The sequence below is a fragment of the Stegastes partitus genome, unplaced genomic scaffold (genome assembly GCF_000690725.1).
Source record: "Stegastes partitus isolate 25-593 unplaced genomic scaffold, Stegastes_partitus-1.0.2 Scaffold157, whole genome shotgun sequence".
Lineage (NCBI taxonomy): Eukaryota > Metazoa > Chordata > Actinopteri > Pomacentridae > Stegastes > Stegastes partitus.
This window is the reverse complement of record NW_007577888.1, coordinates 673,231-697,525: the sequence shown is the minus strand read 5'-3', so window position 1 is coordinate 697,525 and position 24,295 is coordinate 673,231. Positions and strand designations below refer to the sequence as shown.

The following is a 24,295-nucleotide window of genomic DNA, read 5'->3' as shown; positions in this document are numbered from 1 at the left end:
CACTGAGCATGGGGTTAAAAGTTACACCAACTTGTGTAGAAATCATATTTGAACAGTGGCAACGAGTCCTAAAAACCCCATATTTATGGTAGCTTGTGCTGAAGGCGCAGTTCATAGTACAATGCAATTAAAATGACTTATTTATCCATTTATTAAAAATCCACCATGGATAAATTAATCACAGGTTGTATTTTGATTTTTATTATAATTAAAATTTTGGAATCCATAAAATATTGTGGAGTTAATTCTTCTTTGTCCCCAAATAACTGCAGAATAGCCTAAAACCACTTACGCAGTTAAGTAATCATGACATCGTTAATCAATGAGCACTAATACACTCTTCAGGAACACACACCCCACTCACCTCATCATAGATGGAGCCGCTAACATCAGCACCATAAATGGGCGACACAAATGTCAGGTTCTTCCAGTACTTCCTCTCTAAGTCATCAAAGTCTTTGTGACGCGGTGTGCAGTACCTGAAAACAGAGCAGGACCGATCATACCGTAAGCAATGATCACAGAGACGGCCTTCTGATTAAACAGTCGAGCATTTGGCAGTATGAGCCGTTCGCAAATGTGTTTTAAACCACCTGCATTGAGCTTGTTAAAGTATGTACAAGTATGTAGCTCTCACTTTCAGTCTACAGCTACCAAATTGACCCGTATAGTGCAAATGAAGCCCAGCTTACTCAGTTCAGCATTTTCAGTGGAAACTTTAAAACTTAAGATACAAGTTTTTTTAAACAGCTTTAACTTCATAGCAACAGAGATGGGAAAAGCTTGACAACAATGTCAGTGTTTTCAAATCTAACACATGAACATTATTGCTGTTTTTCAGTAGTGGTAGTGTTTTACAGGTCCATCCCTAGACAGCATCATTAATCAGGCATCTGTGGTTTCAACATCATCTTCATTTGAGCATGTTACAACCACCAGAGAGAAGAAAAGACATCCAAACACAAAAGTAATGCGACCAAGTGTTATACAGACCTTATAGAAAACATTTACTTCAACATGGTTTCCAATTTAAAAGGGAGGTCTAGAAATCGATTATTTTCATAAACACAAATAGAAAGAAATAATACTTTTTTCTGTTGTGTTCACTTTTTGTTATTGTACTTAATGCAAATAAAAAGAACTCCCCTTTAGGACAACACAATCTCTAAACAGAGAATTATTGAATTACACGGGCGACCGACTTACTTCTTGCTGTTGGCCAGCTTGCGGTACTCGCTCACAGTCATAGATTTCTTCTGGATGTTGTACTGAGTGAACAGACCCGACTGACCGGTCACCACCTGCATGATGGGAGCTGGGATCACCATGTCCTCGATGGTGTCATAGGACCTGCGCGGCTTCCAGCCCTCCGGGGGAATCACCTGGAGAAGGACGAGGATGGTTAGCATTTGTCTGCAGTACGCCGCTACGCAATACACTTTTATTTGGGTGTTCACAACTCCCTAATTAGGCAGGTCAATCAAATTCAATTAATTCCACGGTGCAATTAAACTAATAATTATTTGATTGACAATCCTTTCATGGCAGCCTTGACAGCCAACATGCCAAACAAATAATAATAATAATAATAATAATAATGACAGATCACGCTTTACACTGTTAATTATTCATTCGCACACATTCATTCCAGTGGTGGTAGCTATCCACAGCTGCCCTGGGGCTGACTGACAGAGGCATGGCTGCCATTCTGCCCCTCCAACAATCCATTCCTATGCATTCACACCAGGCAAGGTGGCTGAAGTGTCTTGCCCAAGGACACAACGACCATGACACAGGTTACAGGGCGGAATCAAACCACCGACATTTGACTACCACCTGAGCCACAGCCGCCCCAGTGTTGGTTTTAGCTCCTAATAACATATCAAATCAAATGCTTCTGTTACTTCTAACACACTCTTGGTAATATATTTCGATAGATTTATACATCAACAATCACTTTGGGGAGATCTTTGACTACTTAAAGCAGGAAAAAAAAGACAATAGCTGCTGATGGGATTGTAAATGTAATTCAATTATTGAGATCTTACTATAGCCAGGGAGCCTAATGAACTTTTTTTATTGGTTAGATTTGGAGACAATGCACTTTTTTAATTTCAGTAAAAGCACTGTTCCCAGCCATTTTGCAACAAAGCTACATGAAACAAATGCAACTCATAATGTAGGCAATTGCATCATAGCTCAGTGGTTTCTACAATTCCCACAACTTACCGGTGCTTGTGTTGTAACACGCATGCAGACTCATGAAGTTGAGAGGGGGACAGCATAACCCAGGTAGTTTTCTGAAGCTAAAATTTACAGAGTCCCCCTTAACGCCTCACATACAGACTTTTTGTAGACGTTACAATTTACGAATGGTCCCCAAATGCCTCACGTGCTTGGTAGACACTGCCACACAGCGAGGCATACACAAAGCTGGAGTCAACACTCGCTTACTGCAGCACCCATATCTCAGGCAGGTGCAATAGCAATGTATAAAATGACTTTACCTAAGCTGAAACTTAGTGTATTTATCCACCCAGAGACACACACAGGCCGACCTGCTGAATGTCAGCCAGACCAGAGCAACCAATGAAAACGTTTATCTGCTCTTGACACACATGCAAACAAAACAGTCACAGGCTGGGAGCCCTGATAACACCACCGTAGGTCAGGCTGCACTCAATACGTGATCAGGTGTGCGGGGAAAAGTGCACATGTCTGTGGGTGTTGTCCTCACCTTTGCCAGGCCAGCACGATGAGCCCCTTGACTCTCCATGTAGACTATGTATTTGGCAAAGTCTTTGAACTCTTCCATGGTGGGCCGGAAAGTCATGATCTTGCAGCTGGGGTTCTTGGCGGTGGCTGGCGGTGGTGCCAGCAGAGGGCCCGGGGGCAGCTCACAACCGGGAGTAAGTTCGGGGGCCACGCCTGGGTCTGTAGGCTGAGCTGGGGTGAGATCTGGAGCAGCATCATGTTCTGAGGTCACTGCTGTGTCGGGGGTTTCAGCTATCGCTGGCTCCTTAGTGGGAATCTGGTCTTGGGCTGCGCTGGGGCTGAGAGCAGGAGGCGAGGCCGGGGCAGGGTGAGGAGCTGACACCGTGTCCATGGGCATGTCGGTAGCCATTGAGTTTTTGAGGGATTGCAGGTAAACCTGAAGGGAACAACAAGGACAGTCAGTTCATAGTCGGTCTATTTCACCTTTTTTCAAACAGCTAGAAACTTAGAATGCAAAAGGCAGATTGGAAACAACTATAGAGAGGACAACATGCTCAGAAAAGGCATCTAAATGTTTTAAACAGAGTCTTTTCTTACAATGAAATCATCCAACTTTTTTAATCACAAGAAATGATACATAAGCTCACATTGTGAAGCCTAAAATAAATCCTTGCAAAAACAAAATCTAAACAGTAAAAACAAACAAAATTCAAGTGAAATTAACAAAATATAGCCGTTTTAAAAATGTCAATGCAACGAGTGTGTGAGAGAGTAACGCACACAGATGGACGTGTTCACAACTAACTACACCTGATCACATCTAAGATCAACTCTAAAGCTGGTTGTGATTAATAACAACAACACTGAAGACAGTCTGTATGTTGGAAAAATGCTTTCACTGCACCAAGATGCACTTTTCAATGAAATGTAGCAAAGTTTAAAATAATACAAATATTTGTTTTGTTATTATGTAGCGACAATTGCATTTCTTTCATTGTGATATTATGGATGGTAGTTCCATAGACTGTACATGAAAGACGGACGTAGCAACCACTGGTTTGTGGACCACTGTTGAAGCCTACAGTTTAGGATTTGGCCGTCAAGCGACGGGTGCGTCTCAACAGGGGAGTTCACGATGGTCATATAAAATCACGATGAAAAGCATGTGACCCTCCTTCCTGGAAGGGTTCAAACTGACCTCTGAGGTGAACAGTCGCAGCTCCCAAACCACGTAACAGCCTTCCTCTTTCAATCAAATGCTCCTCCCCCGCTGACAAGAAACAACTCAAGGCGCTGTTTTCACTGGCCTTTGGCTTCTCCTAATGGTCTAAAAATATGTTTCATATAAATTGATCTTACAAGTTGCCATCCTGGTTGCCTGATTTGACTTGGATTTTAATAGTTTGATCCTGTCTTAACGTTTTGCATAAAATGTTGTTGCTTCTTGTCTTTAAAAAAAAAAAAAAAGCACAGCACTTTGGTCAATTCAGGTTGTTTTAAATGTGCGAAATAAGTAAATGCATTCGGTTTTGATTTGATGTTAATACAAATGGCAATATTAGCACCAGAGAGTAAATATCCAAAGAGAAGACAGACCAGACAGAACAAACAACATATGAAAGCAGCTGCTCTGTAGTTTACTGCCGAGCTACTGCCACGTTTGGTTGGATGTTACGGTCATTTGTTTTTTGCATAGCATTAGAACTCAACTGCATTTGAACACAAAGTAAATAAATTACCTTTTCTTTCTTTACTCTCAACTTCCACTCCCCCTCTCTTTACCCATTTCACCTCCCTGTTTCTACACTCGTCAGGCAGGACTTTGCTTAGCTGTGGAGACATTTCCACCTCTTGTCCTCATGTTGACACTGACAACTGGTGCTTTCTTACAAAGGTGTACTTGACCAACCAGCAACAAGTACATGTAAATCAACACTGATAGCAGTGAGACCAGCTGAAAGCAGTGTCTCTGGAGCAAAGACTTTGTGAGAAAAAAAACTATTATGAATTCAGAGTTTAGAGTGAATGTGCACAATTACTCAACTAGATAATTAAACGTTGCTATTCTCACTAGTCAGCACCATAAATACAAGCTGATAAAACTAATTGTTAATATTTGATCAATGCACAACAGCCGTGACCTGTTGCATCTAAGATATCCATCGGCATCTTGCCAATAGCGAGGCTGCTCCCCCAGCAGACGGCAGCCCAGATCTACTCATCCTGATGTTGTCAACCAGCAATGTGAAAAGTGGGAAAGAAGACGTTTTGTACAACCCTCACACTTTGGCAGTATTCTGGAAAAAGATAAACTCAGACCTAATAGAGACGAAGTCAGCAATCTGCTTTGAAAAGCTGCATATTCAACTTCAACAAGGTCCATTTTAACACTTGCTAAAGACGTTCTCTGTTTCTCAAGCAAAGGCTGCTGTTCCTCTAACAGTAGATGGAAATACTGAGAGCACAACTACTGAAATACATTCCTGATAGCATTTCGCTCATTGGCTCTATGGCACTTTTCTAGCTTCCTTTCGCCCTCTGATGAATGTAACATCGATTAGCCAAGCCATGATACGTACCAATATTTCCATCACATATTTGTCTGTTTTTGCTGATCCAAAAAGTTATTTAATCCATGAAGCCATTATATGATATGAACCATGAGTTAGTGCAGCCCTCCTAAAGCGTGGGCTTTGAAGCATCAGTCAAACATCCCTGATTCGAGTCAGATTCTTTGAGTCTAGTGTTAATCCACGTGACAACATGCGGAGCCCTCATAGGTAACTAATGAGAGAAGCTCAAACACAGTTACCTGCCGAGCCTTTCTTAAGCAACTTCACCTGTTGGTAACCTGCGTTTTGGAGTTTAGCTGAACCTGAGCTCAACAGGAGACTACACTGAAAATATTAAGGCCAATTGATGCTTTCTGCATCTGTGTGCCGACCTTGAAAGCAGACAGCGGACACGCGCGTGTTTGTATTCATACAACAATAGGTTCACATCAGTCTGCTACACAGACGATCCGATTTCCCTTCATAACAGAGACAGAAAAAATGTGGGGCTCCCGTGGATGTTTCTTAAAAGTTGGCTGTGTATTGGCGCTGTTAGAGAATATAACAGCTGGTTACAGATTGGGCTGTAGCTCCGTGCTAATGGGATTATTCCTGGGCTTTGCCGAGCACAGTGGGCAGGCGTAGCACAGGGTTCCTGGTGAAACTAAGACTTTGTACTGTGTTTAGGCAAAGCTAATGCAAATCATTTACAAACCAAAGTTCCTGCAAAGTCAGGTAGACTACCTACAACTTTGAAAGTCCTCCATGTCTTCTCTAAACAAGCACAGGCAGACATCAGGCACAGAGAGGTGTGACGAGACGCTCACAGATGTGTGTACAAATGCCGAAAATATGAATTAACACTGAGGCTGTCGACAGAGAAGACTTATAATACTTTTATGTACATGTACCTAGCTTCCTACTCACTCTTGTGTTCTCAGTGTTTTTGAGGGTGAATGGCTGCTACAACACTGCAGTTTCATACCCACATTGTCAGCCTAAGTTCTTGTTCTTGGTTGAAAACGGAAATTTCTTGAAATCCACCGGTACATGCTCGAGCCCAAATCCAGCACAGGCTTTGAAGGTGTTCGACACACATATCCGCTACTAAAGGTTCTGTTGTAGTATTTGTTACTACAAATACTACAACAGAACCTTTCTGTCTAGTAAATATTTCATTCATTACATGATTATTATAAGACACAGCAGGAAATTTAGTCTTTCAATCACAAGCAGTATAGAAAAGTTTCACTACGTATGCACTCATTAATGGGGTGAATGTGGGGAAACGTCTGCTTTCCGGAAGTACGAAAGGTAGCATAAACAGTTGAATGTCTGTGAAGATTCTCAGTCATCCAGGTCATGGTTATTCCGGTAGATTAATCATAGCAACTGGACTTGCTTGAGTTCCTTGAAGACGTTTCACCTCTCATCCAAGAGGCTTCATCAGTTCAGGATCAGGAGTAACTACCCCCACTTGAAACCGAAACTCAGGTGTTAATGGCTCTTCAAGGATATCAGTATGTGGAACTCCCAACTAGTCGGTCAGAACTGATGAAGCCTCTTGGATGAGAGGTGAAACGTCTTCAAGGAACTCAAGCAAGTCCAGTTGCTACGATTAATCCACCAGAATAAACAGTTGAATGTAATAAAACACCACATGACAGCAAAGCATCTCCTTGCACTGACGGTTATTTGTATACTGGAGAGCATTAAATAACTACAATTCCTCAGCTACACTGCTTTCAAGAAAATGTAAGTTCAGCTACCAAAAAGACCGTAGTTTGACTTGATAAGCGAGCTGTGGCTGGAGCAGATGACATATAAACAAATCCATGACAGGCTGATTTGAGTTTGGCATGAAGGTAAAAAATAAAGCATTACTTTTTATTTTACATATGTTTGCCTAGTTCTTGAAAATCTAGTCACATTCAATATGTAAAATCCAACATTATAACACTGATATAGGATAAATGTTCCCGTTAAATTGTCAACTTTCTTAACACAGAGTCGAGATTTGTTTGTTTGCAGATAGAAAAAAAGAGTCAATTTCTGCAGAACACACACTTCAGTGCATCAATTCTGAATCTTCCCAGAGATAAAGTCAATGCATCACAATCACACAAATCCTTTCAGGTCAATTTCCCCGCTTTCAAACAGACAACTGGTATGAAAATAACAGTCTTACACAAACAGGTGCAAGAACTTCACAGTTTGGATAACTTCCTCCACCGCACAGGTCCAACCCAAGCAAACTCATCGACAACTTCTCAGCCACTCTCCCCAACTGCAATACACGCACCACATTCAGGGTTTTATTACACTCGATAAAATAGAGGAGAATGCTACTTGATTTGTCTTGTCGAGACAGACTAACCTGTTTTAGCTCTGCATTTGCATTGCAATCCGTACACATAGTTTGGATGATGCCACATAGTGATTCTAACCTCAACAAAATAAACACACACACACACAAAAGAAAAAGCACCTCTAAACATGCTCTGCTTGCTGCTTGGGAAAGTGACTTCCCACTACAAGGCAAATACAAGGCAAGGCAAACTGCGACTACAATTTAGCCAGTCATTTGCATATAAAGCATGAAACCCTGCAGAGCAGGAAACATGCAAAGAGCTTACAGGGGCAGTCTGGTTTCAAGTGAGTGAATGAAAAGACAGGAGATTAGTAAGCGATGAGCAAATGACCATATCAAAACATTTGTAAATCAATCACTTTACAACACAATCATGTGCTCACTGAGAGAGAGAGAGAGAGAGAGAGATGCCTCCCAAAAGGCAAAAGTTGCTGCCCAAAAATCCGTCCAGCTAACCATCCAGAGTTACTTTTACTTTTACTATTAATAGCCACTATTCCAAAAGGTGTTTTAGATGACCTCACTATTGCCTCTACATATTTTAGGAGCGAGGACCGCCTGTCTAACCGGGACTGACCTCCTCAGTAGATCGAAGGCCACATGACCCCCAGCTGTACAACCACAACAAAAAGGGGCCTACATGGACCCTTTAACTCTATCTGGCTCTTATTTCAATAATGCAGCAAGCAGTCATATGTAATAAGAAGAGGCGACGCTAGCATGCAAGCAGCACGGTGATGGTTAATTCATTTATTGGACATATTCAAGAAAAACCGACGCTAGTGAGTGTCGGTGTCAGTTGCTACAGGCTGCAGCTGCTAAAGGCGACGATAGCCCTGCACAAGTAACATTAACTATTAGCATCTGAACCAAAATGACAGTCAACTAAATACCGCGGCTGAAGCCCTCCACGGTGACTAAAATGCGGAACACGCACGAATACCAATGCAATATCTCCGAGTCCAACATAAACCAAAAGCAATCGTTAGATTCTACAGCGCTAGACTTCACCGCGTCCTAACGTCAGTGTATCCCTAAGCTAGCGATGCCTAGCTTGTAGCTAGCTACTTCCATATCTGCATTTAGAAAAAAACAAAACACCGCGACGACAGAACAACACACATCACGATTAAACGAGAATGCGGCGTTTGCGGTTGGATAAAATAAAGAGGGTTTGTGAAATATTACCTCCTGCAGCAAAATATCGTCCGCTCCCTGTTTGGCTCTATCGATTTGGTTTCGTTTAGTGAAAATTCCCTGGATCGATTTTCTTCTAGCATTAGCTAGCCGAGGCTTTCGCGGACGCACGCCCACTTACAAATCGCCTCTTCCTATTGGTCGAACGGAGCGGTCGTTGGAAATACTGCTGACACCTGATTGCCTCGGGCGGTGACAGACACACTGAGCAGCCAATGGGATCTGACGCTCGTTGCCCTCCATGTTCCGATGCTGGAGTTAGAGTGATGTGCACGCCACACACGTACACACTGCCGGGTTTGCTAAAGGCTGCTACGGACGGTTGGCCATGAGAAAAATAAAACACCCTACATGCAGGTACATATTTTAATCATTATCACATCCCTAGATAAAGGTAAGATTTGTCAAGGCCCCTAATATCATGCTTTATTACTTAAAGTTGAATTGGCTATAGTTAGAGCATGAACAAGACATAAGCATTTCCATTGCAAAATTTTTAAAGCAATGTGAGAAAAACCAAAAGATATCAGCAACACCAACCCCTTCTTTAAAGACAACACACTCACTTTCCACTTTTTTATTATTTATTGAGTAACACTGAAAATGTATTGACAAAATTTTGCACGAAACGTGTGCAAGCAATCCTAAAACTACATATCAAAACTAAAATGGACTAAAAATTATACAATTTCAGAAAATATACATTTCCCAGTCTATGCAAATATTTGTCTCTCCATCAAAACGTGAACTGCTGGCATATTGACAAACTGCTCTTTGAAATTCAACACTAAACATTTATTTAAAAAAAAAACAAAAAAACAAAGGCAACGGCAGAAGTAGTAAATAAATTCAATTTAGTCAAATTGCTATCATATTATATTTCAGGAGCAGAGTGTTGAATTTCCTTGACGGTAAATGCGAGCATTTCTTGTTCCTAAATGAGGTCGGGTATCACGAGCGACCACTGGAGACACAAAAGACTGACTGAACACCCCCCCACACACAGATGGCAGTAATAGATTAAAAGATGAAAAAGTACACATTTCAACTTTATCAAAAATACAAATCAAGTTTCTAGACTCAGTTAGGTTTGAGTGTCAGGGACAACATCTAGAGAGCTAGATAGATGGGAGTTCTACGTTACACTCTTGGTTAAGAACTGTCGTTTCTTTGGACTTTATCGAAGCAAATCTTTTCAAAAACGAGGGAAATCCAAATGCATGCCTCAGAATAAAATGTCTGTAGAATTCTATCACGTTTGGTTTTCGAGGTTTCGTCCAATTCATTTCAACTTTAGGCAGACTTTCGGAAACTTCATGTACAATTACAAAGGATTCCTGTAGGAAAATATTTACGGAACCAGTACACAAGTTAGAAAATCCAACAAAGTTTGATGACACAGTTTCAAGACACTTTTTCTCTGTTCAAGTGCAAGGAAACAAACAAACAAAAAAAAAACACCTTCTGATTCAGTTTGTGCTTGTATGTTTTTGGAGCAGCTGTTGGTTCTGAAAGCCTTTCTGTTCACCTGTCATGTTAGAGTACTTCTCACCATCTAATCATGCCAGAACAAACTAAAGAAAACCAATTAAAATTTCAACTGCATGATCAGCTTTTAAAACAAACAAACAAACAAACAAAAGCACTAAAATGATAACCAACCACAGCCAACCTAACGGCAACACTAATAATAGCCTTCTACAAAAGCATCTCCAAACAAGTTGGGAAAACGGCTCAACGTTCTCTTAACGAGTGCTAAACACATAGGGATTTAGTTAAAAGTGACAATTTTACAATATGGATAACATTAGCATTAGTTAAGGAAACATAACGAAACGCTGGGAGTAAAAAAAAAACAAAAAAACAAAAAACAAAATTTAAGGATGAAGGTATTAATGGAGTACAGCCAGTTACAAAAGGAATCTTCAATTTCTCATTAACACCACATCATGGCAGATCCAAGGTGACAATGGTAGCATTGAAGTCCACAAATATTGTAGTTTTATAATCATAGAAAATATATTAAGAGAAACTGATTCTTTATTGCCTCTACTGAAAATGCCCCTTAAAGTTTACATCGCGTTTCCTCGAGGGCTGAGTAGGCAGAACCAATGATCATCGCCCGTTGCTGTACCCTGGGAAAAACTGATTTAGAATGGCTTGCAGAGATTTGTTGACAGACATGGAGTAGTTCTTGCCCAGGTCGTGTCTGCAGGCCGGGCAGGTGTACACCTCTGCTTTGAAGGACCGCTGGAGGCATTCCTGGAATAACAAGGACAGAACTCAGCTTTTAACGTTTTGTTTTGATAAAGCAACTGCAGCGACAGGTCAAAGAACAAGACGTTCCTTATGTTAGATGTGAAGGTGTCTGCAGGTGGAAGCTAATCTGTATTCATGTCTCTTGTATTGCTGCTGCTACTTGGTGATAATTTATCAAGTCAACTTTGCATCACTTACTAAACTTGGGACAGTAACAGTTTCTTACCCTGCAGACATTGTGTTGGCACTCTGTGGTGATGGGCTGATAGACCACTTCTTGGCAGCAAATGCAGAGGAAAACTTCTTCCACTTTGCTCAAGAATTTCTGCAGAAACAAAACAATTCAAAATGAATTACAGTCCATCAATGGATTTTCAGCTTTCTGCAATCTCGCGTTGGATTTATTAAGCAATTCAGTTGCCATTTGCAAAGAAATAAAATAAAATCAAAATGCTACGACTGCTAACAAGTTCCAAAGCAAAATAGCAGCTCAGTGTGGTTTCAACCAGCAGCAAAATCCAGCACTGCTCAGGCCTTTTTATTCCACAAACCAGACGAGCTACTCATGTCAATCAAACTTAGATCTCTTATAGTGAGTCACTGCTGGTACGAGGCAGCATCAGTGGCATTATGTTTCTTCACTTCCAAGGTATAACATGTTTGCCATATTTAGCCTTTTCACTGGTGGGATTTCATGTTAAGTGTTTCGCTGTAGTAAATCTGACACGCTGGGCATCTACTAACTTCTAAAATAATATTTATTTACAAATGAATAATGTTTCAAAATATAAAACTACTGTTGGTTTACAAATCTGAACCTTTAGTGACCCTCCTGCATGCAGCACAAACACCCACAGCTGTCCAAACATTAGTATTTAAAAACCCTTCTGGTGATCTGACGAGATGATCAGCCGTCCTTACCGGCCCAAGTGACAAGGACTCCATGGCTTCATCCCACAGCTTCTTGTTTGGCTTGTCGTTCTTGATGAGGGATTTCTGCTCCTGGGAAAGCTTGTACACCTCCACCTTGATTTTCTTGGGAGTTTTTCCTGGTGAGGTCTTGGAGGTTTCTGAGAGAAATCAAGAGACACGTTTTCCATTTAGTAAGCAGGGCTCCAGAATACATGTTGTACTCGTAGCACTGGAGCCAACAACTTTATCAGCTGGTCGCAGCAGCAACTAATTTGGTCAATAGTGATTTGTGGCTCAATGTAATCGGGTACTTTTTCTTCTTCACCGACTCTGACAATCTCTCTGCCTGCAGCCTACACCTTTATCACCAGGTGTACTTGAGTCAGTTCTGTCCCTCTCCACCAGCCTCCTCCTCTTTCTCCTCATGTCGTTTTCTAAAATAATCAGCTATCGATCATTTCATTACCATTGGTTTTGCTTAGGCTCATCCGGCAAAGTCATTTTTCTGACAGATATACTGTCCGCCACAACAAGCCCGATGTATAGCTCTTCCTCTTTGATGGGGCAAGAAAATAAATAAAATAAAATAACATACCGCTGGCCTGAGATTTTCTCTTCCTCTTTGCTTTGCTGGGTGTCGCTTCCTCCTCCACTTCGTTTTTGTTCTCTTTCTCTTTCTGATAGCCGGCAGGATACTAGAGAAACAAAAGTACATTCAAATGGTTTGCAATTATATTAGTATTAATGAGAGCTAACAGTCTGCAGGTTGGGAAGTTGAACAGTTCTTCTAACATATTGCATTTACCAGGTAACTTTTACAGTGCTTGCATGTCAACATATTTACAGCAGAGGAATTCCATGTAAAGACCATAAAAACAATACAGGAGCTCTATTAGCAACAATCCCCCCATTCAAGGCACATAATACACTATATATTGAAACATGAACATGCGTTATCAAATGCCTGCTTAACACCCTAATTGACAGCCCGCACAATGTATTCATTTCTACCTGCATGGCGAGACCAAGCTTCTTGATGCGTTCTTTGCCGTCTCTGGTCCACGGTGCCGGCTCGTCGTCATCACGCTTCAGCAGATACCGCCAGACTAAGAATCCAGACTTGCCCTTGTCCGGCCAGTACTTCACCACCTGCAGGAAGTTCAAGATGTGAAGTAAAGGTTGCAAATAGATGCTCAGAGTTACAAGATTATTATTCATGTCTTCAAGCTAGTTGGGTTACTTGTAAATCAGTTCTGCTGAGGTTAAAAGATTCATTTTATTTATTTTAGAAGATCTTTACAGTTTAAAAAAATTTTTTAAAAATCACACAATTTATCAGTGTCATGAATTCATTGTCAAAACATCATGGTCAATCCTTTAAATCACTGCCATAGCTAGTTGACACGTCCCCTGCTCGAAGTCCACATACCTTATATATCCCATCATATCGGTTTCCTTCCTCGGGGCAGAATTTACTGTGCTTGCGTCCTTTGCAGCTGCGCACAACTCTAACTGATTTGCCCTCCTTCCAGTTCTTGGACTCTGCTCCATTTTTGTCGTTGACGGGGACGTTGCAGTTGAGAGCCAGCGCCCTGGTGGGACCCAAAGCAAACCATTTAGATATACGTATAAAAACTAAACAGCTAACGTGGTAAATAAAATGAGTTGTGTTGTCATGTCCTTCAGTGTCGTACCGGTTCATGTGGGTCAGCGTCTGATCACAGGATTGCTCAGCAGTCCTCTTGTTTCCAGATAGATCTCGGCCTCCAGAGCCGGTGTAAGTGAACTCATTACCATCATCCTACAGTGGAAGACAAAAACTAGGTTTAGCATCAAAATGAGAATGAACAATAAGACTGTTACCATCATCAGAATATAAACATTAGTTAAGCCTCTTCACTTTAAAAAATAAAATTAAAAAATGCACATAATTTAATTACACTAAAACTGTCAGCTAACGGTGTCTTTAACCTTGTTAAAAGTAATCCCCATCTTTAATATAACTACTACTAAAAATCAAACATCATACCACATCATCCTCATAGCCTCCTGCCAGGACCAGAGAGTAGGCACCATCGTTGCTCCTGCCATGAATTCCAGCCACATGAGGCCTGTGGACTCCAGACTCACTGACCTGCCAAAAAACAAAGAACATCAGTATTATTGCAAGCTACTGTCCCAACATTAGGAGATCACTCCAAATAAACAACAAACTTAAATTAAAGCCACAAGCAGCATTTAACAGGTCCTCGCCCTACGCTACGTCGGGGTGTGGCGCAAACATGCTCCAGGCGGGACTCTGATCCAGCGTGTCGACTTTGAGGCAGATCGGAGCGGCCCAAGGACGCAACCACCATGACACAGGTTACAGGGCGGAATCAAACCACCAACCTTCCGATCATTGACCGACCCGCCTGAGCCACAGCCGCCACGTAAAGTTTCTGAAAACTTCTACTGTACTTCTCTACATGTGCACTGCTGAGCTCTGTGTTCAGTCCAGGAACACAGTCCAGTATATATTGAATGGCCGCTGCGGCTCTTAACGTCAGCGGAAGGTGGATTCCTTCCTGCTGCTTCATTCAGTCTGACAGCGTGAACACAGAGTAAGTTGGAGGCCCAGCGCATGTCAGAGGGACGGAAATAAATGCGTTTGGGGTTGGGGGTGTTTGTCCAGGACGGTGCCGGATGATTCATTAAATTTCCAGGGAAAAAAAAAATGCTGGCCAAATTTGAGGTGTGTAGGAGTTAACCCCGAGGAGGAGATAGATTTTGAAAATGGCAAAAATCACTAAAAATTGCACACTTGTGTCAAAATGGCGGACTTCCTGTTGAGTTTACGGTTTGGGTCCAAGAGGCTTTATTGTGCATCCCAATGTGTTACATATGCTTACCAAATTTTGTAAACGTCGGTTAAATGTCCTGCGGGGGCTAATAGATAATTGCTGCAGGGGGCGCTATAGAGCCATTTTGCCAAACAGGCACACACTGTCTGTGGTTTCAAAGCTTCCAAAGCTGTCCAAAAAAATCCTTTCCATGTCATAGCAACTATGCATCGCATGGCAACACCGTTGCTTGAAACCACAAAAGCTTCACACTGTAGCATCAACAATGTGGAAAGACTTAGCTGACCAATTTTAGGAATGATATTACAAAGTTTGGAGCAATGGCACAAGTAAGTGTAATACCTCAAACAGACTGTTACCAACAGGTGGCGCTATGACTGTGAATGGATTTTGGCATATGGATGTGATCAGGACAGCAGTCTGATCAAATAGGTAAAGTTTGAGGCAGATTGGAGCATGTGCAGGGTAGTTACACGGTACTTCCTCTTTTATGGCGAAGGATCACACATCATAGGGCCGCCGTGGCCACGCCCTTTGACCTTTGCAGATGATTTTGATAACATTTTACCTTCAAGGCGTATTCTACATGCTACCCACGTTTCAGCGCTCCCCCAAGGAGGAGTTAGCTCAGATTGGGAAAACAAACAATCCAAAATGGTGGACTTCCTCTTGGGTTTAGGGTGTGGCTGTCACTGAGTTTTTTGTTCGTCCTGACCTCCTCCATATACCTACCAAATTGCGTAGGTCCAGATCAGACATGCTTCCGATGGGACTCTGTTGAAATTTCCTAGGTGGCGCTGTGGAGCCAGTTTTCTATTGAGGTGTGTATTTCCCCCTAATCATAAAACTTCTTACCAGGTCTGATGTGTGTGCCAAATTTAGTGAGTTTTCGAGTACGTTTAGGACCTGAAAAACGCGTTTCTTTGTGACGAAGAAATAATGACGTAGCAGTTCCAATAGCGTCCTGCGCACTGTAGTGCTCGGACCCTAACAAGTTCAAGCACCGTGTTGCAATAGAATTAGACTGACCTGCACTCTGAACTTCCAAAGGGAGCCGACAGGGATGCCGGGGATCGGGCCGTAGTGGTTGGATGGAACAATGGTGCACTGCTTGGTTCGACCAACACAGGCCATTCCCTGCAAGGTGAAGAGTAAATTGTACTTAAGACTTCTACATTCAAATCATTGTATTATCGCAGTGAGTTGTCTACAAGGACGCTGAGCAGGTCGGCTGTAAGATATTTAGCCTACATGCATGAAGATGTGCTATAAAATGATCTCGGTCAAAATCCACACAGAAATGATATTTTATGATAACAACTGAATGTAACTATAAAGTCTTCAACCTGGGGAATAGTGTGTTGCTGTCCCAGTCATAGAAGTGACAAAGTAAGATGATAATTTAAAAATCCAAAGATTATTTATGCACATATGAACAGAATTCGCTCACCTTGCCCCAGTCCCTCTGGCTGGAGGAGCTGGCAGAAGCCATCTTAGCTTTCTTCTTGCTCTCCTTTAGCTTCTCTCCAGCGCGCACAACCTCACTGGTGTCATTGCGGCAACCTGGGCAATACCTGAGATGGTACGACATGAAAAGGTAAGAGTCAAGCTCAACACATTGATAATTGTAGTAGTTTTCTAAACAATGGTTGGATTGTTGACATCTGACTCTCATTTCAATGTTTAGATCGCAAAACCACAACATTCATTATAATGTCATTCTTTAGTCATTAACATTTGACTGGTAATAATTTCCTAACTTTATATTCAATTAAATGACAGCTTATCTGAAGTCATCAAGTTCCAAATCTACTGACCAGTCCTCGTCTTCAGGGATGGATGTGAGGGGAGGGTTCAGACAGTAGGTGTGAAAGGCCATGTCACATTCATCACACAGCAGCTGTTTGTCAGGATCCTGCTTGATGCCACAGATGTGGCAGTTACACCACTGACAGTTTTTATTGGGGTCATCCTTGCAGCGCTTGCACTCGGGTCCATTAGATCCTGGAGGATACATACATGTCATCATATTATACGCTATGCAGCATTTCATTATACAGCATTTTCATTTGGGTGAGCAACGGCTGGTTCCATACATACAAATGAACACTACCAGTACGATCCAAAATTTAAATTCACATGATTTACAAGTCAAAATATTGATAGCTACTAATACACTACTTTACAATTTTAGAATTTCAACCTACTTTTTAGTGGACTCTCTGATCCAGCTGGGGCATCGCCCAAAGAACCAGCCTCCTCAATTTTGTAGATTTCAGTCAGAAACATGATCCGGCAGTCATTAAGAGAGTCACCAGCCTCACTGCAAACACAGAAAAACAAAATGTCAGGGTGTCCTACATAGCAGAAATACAGTAAATACTGAATCAAAACATAAAACTGCAGGTGTATGAATACATCAAAACATGGTAGTAGGTTTTTTTCCCCTTTTGTGTCTAGGTAAAAATAAAATTCAAAACATCATTCACACATAATGAATATGAAAGCGTTTCATACACCGACTTGTTCTTCGCTACATAACACATCCTGCAATCAGCTTTGATACCACAGCAGGAAATCTGTTTCCACCCACCTGCTGCGGTGGTATCCAAAAACCCAACAAACTGAAATACTGTGACAATGGAACGTCAAGATAATGCTCACCTGCCACCGCAGCTAGCAGAGCAGATATTTTCTCAGATATGATAGATGGCAACTGACTCGGCAAAGTATTTCTCTTCACATGCAATAACTTCCTTACCCAAGGATAATCTTGGCATAGATCTCTCGCTGGGTGCGCGTCTCCCGCTTCCTCTGGATCTCAGCATCGTACCAGTAGCCACGATCCTTGGGCTCATCTGGGTTGTAGTTAAGCATTACGATCATCCCTGGTTCCAGTTGGTGCCACTGGTAAACTGTACGGGCTCGAGGACGCACATCCTTGGCCAGCAGCTGAATCACTCCGTTCTCTGGGTAGCTGTGACAGTAAACGTCATAGCATGTTATTTTGTAGTTCACAAACAAGGCACACGCCACCACAGGTGTTTCCTACACAACGGTGCGTTAAAGTGTAGCTGACTTTATGAAAACATGTTCGAATGGGGAGGAACGACTGCTCGTGCGGCAGGTGTCGACAACTTCCCCTCTCAGAGGAATTTTGCCTCCAACACCAAAGCACTAGTGAACGTAAACACAAATCCAGAGGAACCACAGACAGTCCAGTGTTTTAACCATTAGAGCTACTAATTCATGAAACCACACTGACTGCTGAGTGTGACATGGTCTAAATTAGTCATGTGCCTGCAAATCTACTAAGCTTCTATAAAGCATTTTGACTTAAGAGGAAAACACGTTTCATAGTAAAGTGTCTCATTGGGAAAGATGAGCATCCTGACTGTCAACTCTGATCTTGTTCAGCCAATTAGGTAACACGAATAACTTCTAGAGCAGGTTTGTCAAGCTAAATGTAGACATGCAATTATCCTGTCAGCCTGTCTTTCAATTCAATCTATTACATGACTTGTATTAACACCTTTAAGGAGACTGACATAGTGTAAACACTTCTAATGTTGCATATTCAGCATACTGACAGTCCATGTGTGCAGCTTTGACAGACTGAGGGTCACTTCCTGAACCATTAAAAAGCATCCTTTAGTTTAGAGGGCATCAAAAACTACTGTTTTAGTTTTGTGTGTTCAAGAAAACATTGAACAGTAGCTACACTAAATCTTTCTCTTTTCACATAATGATGCTGACGGTTTTCTAAAACTGGACCGAGCTAAATGAATGTCAAGCAGTGGTTAAAAGCATACATCATGAACAGAAAAATGATTCTTACTCTTCATATTTAACGTGGTACAGTATCTCCTCCTCTGCCGGCTGGGCCTCCGCGGCCTCTTCTTTAGGGGTCTTTGGGGTCTTCGTAACGTTGACGACCTGGGCCTCAAACCACGCGCCCATGTTTAAATCTCTCGCATCCACCAGCTCGTTGATCTTGAAACACAGAGAGGAAAAAAAGGTGTTCAGAGACTTCTCACTGCCATTAATGCAACCTAATAAATTCCACAAATGCATTGTAAAATTCAGCCCTGTCAGAATGTCTAGAAGTAGTAAGCTAATTGTAGAAACTGAGAACACATTCCAGCCACTGCACCCCCACAGTTGTTATCCGAGTTGCCTACATTGTAGATTCACAAGTTTATTATATGAACAGCCTTCACAATCCTAAGTGGAGAGCTGAAGGCAGCAACCCTGCAGAGATGGATTCCACAAAGTTCGGCTAAAGCTGATAAGGTGTTTAAGGAAACAGCTCGGGCGGTAATATCAATCAGATGCATAGCATAACTTAAGTTCTGCAGCATCACATAACACATTCAGCTGACTGAGCGATGCAACCAAGCACTGGGCTAGACTGAGCCATTTACAGAGACATGCAATCTGACCACCCCAAAAATCAAAGTGGTTATAGTTGATGTCTCAACCGGCAAATCTGAAGAGCACATCGGAGAAAAGGGGGATGAAATGTTGCTTAAACATGGGCATAACTGTAGACATTTTTTTTTTTTTAGACAGTCTCTCCAGAAGCTGTTCATGGCGCTGCACTCAACAGCCCAAATGAAAAGTGTCAGAAATTGCAGAGTGAAGAATGGAAAGAAAAAAAAAAGAAAAGAAAAGTTGGACAAAACATGGTTTCTCTGTCGCCTCTGCACAGCTCATTAATCACTGCATGGAGCGCGCGCGAATGTCAGATTTTCAGTTTCAAACGAATTACAGAGAGGGTAAGAAAAAGTCCCCACTCAATCTGATTTCAGAAAGGTGTAGGATGTTTCTGAAGCTATTCAATGTTCCAGCGCGTAGTTCTAGAGAAGCATGCTGGGGTTTCCTGCTAAGAAAAACTGAACCATTGTAGCTATTTAAATACTTTTCGTCTTAACATAAAGTAGCTTACACCACTTTGAGTATGACTTAATGTGTCATTTAACTAAGCATCTAAGATTATCAGGATGCTGTTGTAGACGCAACAGTGCAAACAATTTATTTTAATCAGTTAAAAAAAAAAAAGAAGATAACATGTCTTAGGTGGAGTCTGGACGAGACAGTAACTTGGATCAGTGAACCGTAGAGGAGCACGTATGAGGAATGGCCAAGAATTTTAATTTTAATTCCTTTTTATTTCCCAATGCTTCATTCCGACATATCTATCTGGCACATAAAAGCCAAACTGGTGGTTTCTCTATTTTACATGTTATTTGATTAGTTTCATGATCACTTAACAACCTGTGTAGACAAACAAGTCAAAGACTACAGCGTGTTTCAGATTTTCCACTTGTCCATAAAGCAAAAGCAACCAGGAACCCCTAAACACACAACGCCTCCTGTAATCCCAATGAACATCTTTAAAACATACCTTGTAAAATCCGAATCCAGGATCGATGAGTTCTGGAGTGTTTGCCTGGGCAGAGGTGCCGGCGGTCTGACCCTCTACCTCACCGTGAGTTGAGCTCTTGTCTGACTCGCTTTGGGTTGAACCACAGCCAGAATCAGAGTCCGACAGCTCGGCTTCTTTGTCCTTGCTTTTGACGACATCGACGGGGGCCATCTTCTGCCTGACCAGCAGCTGCACTATGTCGTTTAGACCCACGTTATAGTCAAAAATGGTATGGCCGTCCTCCATCTGGCACATTAAAAATATAAAACTTGGTTAAATGGAGAAAGTCACCATTTCCTACTGTTGTTTCAGAGGTGCTTTATTGTTTCAGCTGTTGTCTTTATAGCTTTGTATTTTATGCATTCTGCGCTTTGTTTATGAGTAACAGCCACAACCGTCACCCATATCATTTCCATAATGGAAGTTTTATGTTACCCGAGACTGAATAAACAAAACTCCAGAAGCTAACAAAATGTTGCCCTTTATTAGCTACGTTTCTTTAAAGGGTTAATACCCCCATGAACGACATGAAAGGCATGCTGTCTCACCTGCTTGCCACGGTAGAAGAGCCTCTGCCTCTCGGGCTCCACCTTGAAAAGCTCCGCGATTTTGACACGAAGCTCGTCCACCTTGGTGAGTTTGGACAGGGAATCCACCCGATGGGTTTCCTTCCCATCCATTGTGCGCACTTGAATCCACATTGCAGCTGCCCTGTGTCAACAGCCAAATCATCACCCGATTATGGCACATTAGTCATTCTGTATGTAATGACAATAATATTTACTGGATCCTTTCATCGTGACACTTTTAATAATGCAGTGTTCCAAAACATTACACAAAGCATTTCTAATCAGCCAAAATATTACACAACCACAAAAAAAAATCATCCTTATGAGTGTTCTCTGGTTTTGTTTTGTGAAGTTTATTGGGGAGTGAAAAAGCACTTCATGTCAACGAACACAAGCACAAATGTGTGTGCGCTAATTATTTGTATTTTAATGCACTTGAGTGAAAAAGTGGTGCAAAAAGTTTACCCAATTTTTGCTTTTTTTTTTTTTTTACTTCCTGGAACTGACAAGACATTACAGTACATTGTTATGAAGAAACTGCAAAAGAATGATACGATTTTCCTCAGCAAACTGTATTAATTAAGAAAGGGAGTAAGGAAATAAGTAAGGAATAAGGAAAGGGAAAATGACCCACACAGGTATTGTTTGCTTTGAGCCACAATTGTTGACGTATGCATATACATAAAATATCTGAATGAAGATCAACATAAAAACCTTGAGTCTGTCCAAGCAATGCAGCATGACAATTTCCAGGCAACCAATTACTATTTTGAAGAGTATTTCTACAGTTTTGGATTTGCAGATTAACATCTTAATTGAGATGATCTTACTCTATACGCACTGTAATTTTTTTACTTGCACATTTCTGAGATTTCTTCCTTAGAATTATGTCAAAACTGAACTTCCTTGTACCAAACAATAAAGACAGTGATGTTCACACCAAGCAGCTCAGATTTAAAATGAACTTTTACCCCATTTTTAACACAATGTGCTGTTCAAAAGCTTTGTGTGGGATGTGCATTAAAGTCATCTTCAAAGGTTAAGATTTTTTTTTTGCTTGTTTTTAATGGATTAAATCAAATGAACTCCACAGAATGAGTAAACGTCCCTCAGCAGCAGACATATGAGTGTCTCGCTGGCTGCTCGGTGTATTGTGCTGCTGTCAGCACTGGGCTGTCACTTCAACAGAGTATCAGAAAGGGAGGGAACAGGCTGATTTAAATACAGTGCGGGAAACTGAGCTGCAGGCCACTCCCAGTTCTTTTAAAAGCACATCCGGACGCGAGGGAGCGCTAGCAAACAATGTGCCTTCGCTCTCTGACAATAAAACACACCGAAATACTACCTCAGATGTAGTTTTGAATCGAGTATTACACCGACGGAGCGAGTATTTGGCCCGCATGCATCGCGCTTTGTTCCTGTGTATTAATAAGCAACGAGCTCCGCGGCTGCATCGCTTTCACATTTGCGCTCCCAGCTGAGGTCTTGTTCGCTCTGCTGGCTCGAAATAAACCAACAGCACGAAACAAAACATGACCAATAACATCGAAAACAAACTACTTCCTCGCAACCCCAGCATGTGCTATTTCACCGAAAACGTTCAATTTTTTTTTTCAAAATACAAAACATGAGCCAATTGAATACCAGCCAATACGGACAAACGGGAAAATAGGCAATCTGGGGGTTAGCCTATTTGTTTTTCTTCATGTGAAGCAGTCCCAAAGCTAACTGAGACTTCAGCATGTAAGCAAGATTGTGTAGCTGTACTACACACACACACACAACAATGATGATAGGGGTCGAGTTCATCACCCACCCATTTCAATGCTTACAGCAAACCACGTTACAATTTATTGTTACACAGCTTTCAACTAGTCTGTTAGCAATAAGAAGTCCGAGAATAAGGAAAAGCACGAAAACTGTCCCGGTAACTAAAAACTGAGACTCATTTTAAATTTTACGTTCGGTTGCCTCGGTAACTTGGTGCAGCAAGCGAAAAGAAACGAGGCAGGACTTTGTCAAGTTAGCTAACCACAGTAAGCTAGCTACTGAGTGAGGTTATCAATGAGTACAATTTCAAAAGTTACTATAACACGAGAAAAACAACTGCTTTACCTGTTTGTTCGTCCAAGTGGAAGAAAGAAATTGACGTTGAAGGAATAACGTGCACGTTTTCCCCAAATAACTTCTTTGCAGGGTTGGCACGACCAACTCTATGCCTTGTTGGAGATTGATCAATGAGTTATTCTTCAAGACTTTGATATCCCGCCTGCTCCAAAAACTCTGCTCCGCCATTGGCTACTTGCCTCCAACTACCTCGATCTAATTGGACAACAGAGCTGTCAATCTACGATGTGACTGGAGCTTAGCCTCAGCGCGCGAAACGACGTTCTCGTGGGTGCAACTCGCCTCCTGATATTTATCGCGAGATTACGCAGCGCCCCGTAAACCTGTAACCCAGAGAGACAGATGGTGGTTCTGGTAAACAACCTCACTGGTAGGGCTGTTTGTCATGGCTGAAGTATGACTGCTTCATTGTTTGGCTTTAGAATGAGTTTCCTTCCTGCAGCTAATCATGTAAATATGTTAAACTTGGTTGTGGAGCCCCCCGACGGGCTCTAATAATCCTGTTTAATTAATGATGTGCAATTACCTCCCCCTCAGTTTGGCGGGAGCTGAGAGTTAATGAGGCCAACTCAGTTCAAAGCCGAGCCCTGGAAATGAGAAGTAGGTGTAGCAACGTGTGGAGGGAGGATCTGTGTTTGGGTGCATGGGAGAGAGTGTGTGTTTGCTTGCAAAATTGATGCACTCTGCAATAAACCGCTTTCTTTACTTGTGTATGTAATGCCTGCTATTTCTTAAGTGATTTTGTCGCCTCATAACCTTGTGGTCCATTGATCCATGTGACATCAGATCCTGACTTTAAGTCTGGTTGTCATCTATGAATTAAAAGCACATCCAAAGAATAGTTGTTTTTTTGTTTTTCAGAAGGAGGAATTCTGTCTGTTGGCTCTCCTGAATCCACATGTGGACACAGCTTCTTAAATATTTTATGAAATGTAAATCACACTGTAAAAAAACATAGCTTAAGTGCAACTGTCTGCATTATTCACAGGAGTCCTACTTATTAACAGAAGCTGTACGTTTGATTGCATGTGATGAACAACAAAAAAATTAAACTCTGAAAACTCTTTATTTCTAAGAATTCAATAAATCTGCTACGTGTCTTTAATAAAAAATAAACTACTGTGGCTTGCTACAAAAGTAGACGTCACCTGTGAGAGGCGAATTTGTCTGTAATGCTGCTTCTCATATATAGGCCACAATACACGTAGAATACACATGTAGAATACTCATACATATGGAATAAACCAGGCAGGTGAAGGTTTCACAACAAGGCTGTAGATAAAGTCAGGTCAATAATGGGCATAATTACAAACTGGAAAAAG

At 41.6% G+C, this 24,295-nt stretch overlaps 2 protein-coding genes across 2 annotated transcripts in view; both read right to left on the bottom strand.

The window, feature by feature from the left end:
* kdm4b (lysine (K)-specific demethylase 4B) overlaps positions 1 to 8,937 on the bottom strand; it is a 52,484-nt gene extending 43,547 nt beyond the window's left edge. Inside the window, exons 1-4 of the mRNA XM_008279402.1 lie at positions 8,827 to 8,937; positions 2,738 to 3,151; positions 1,207 to 1,382; positions 365 to 479 (exon numbers count right to left, since the gene is read on the bottom strand). Of these exons, the coding sequence (XP_008277624.1) occupies positions 365 to 479; positions 1,207 to 1,382; positions 2,738 to 3,124 (678 nt within the window). The 5' untranslated portion in view covers positions 3,125 to 3,151; positions 8,827 to 8,937. The remainder of the gene's footprint in view (positions 1 to 364; positions 480 to 1,206; positions 1,383 to 2,737; positions 3,152 to 8,826) is intronic.
* A 460-nt stretch (positions 8,938 to 9,397) lies between these two features.
* On the bottom strand, positions 9,398 to 24,175 carry uhrf1 (ubiquitin-like with PHD and ring finger domains 1). The gene is made up of 18 exons (XM_008279403.1): positions 24,171 to 24,175; positions 22,962 to 23,059; positions 20,826 to 20,988; positions 20,257 to 20,523; positions 18,688 to 18,842; positions 17,611 to 17,826; positions 17,057 to 17,172; positions 16,667 to 16,853; positions 16,300 to 16,423; positions 15,879 to 15,986; positions 14,036 to 14,140; positions 13,701 to 13,807; positions 13,436 to 13,598; positions 13,018 to 13,155; positions 12,602 to 12,701; positions 12,016 to 12,164; positions 11,321 to 11,419; positions 9,398 to 11,097 (listed from the first exon to the last, which is right to left on the bottom strand). Exons 3-18 carry the CDS (start codon positions 20,976 to 20,978, stop codon positions 10,951 to 10,953), a joined length of 2,334 nt encoding a protein of 777 aa, XP_008277625.1. The 5' UTR covers positions 20,979 to 20,988; positions 22,962 to 23,059; positions 24,171 to 24,175; the 3' UTR covers positions 9,398 to 10,950.
* Between the last annotated feature and the right edge of the window lie 120 nt (positions 24,176 to 24,295).

Excerpts from the sequence above, each read along its gene's own strand:
- uhrf1 (XM_008279403.1), bottom strand. The coding sequence starts at position 20,978 with ATGTGGATTCAAGTGCGCACAATGGATGGGAAGGAAACCCATCGGGTG. Across the intron at positions 20,524-20,825 it reads TCTTCTACCGTGGCAAGCAG|ATGGAGGACGGCCATACCAT; the intron begins GTGAGACAGCAT and ends TTAATGTGCCAG. Across the intron at positions 16,854-17,056 it reads ATCAGAGAGTCCACTAAAAA|GATCTAATGGACCCGAGTGC; the intron begins GTAGGTTGAAAT and ends TGTATCCTCCAG.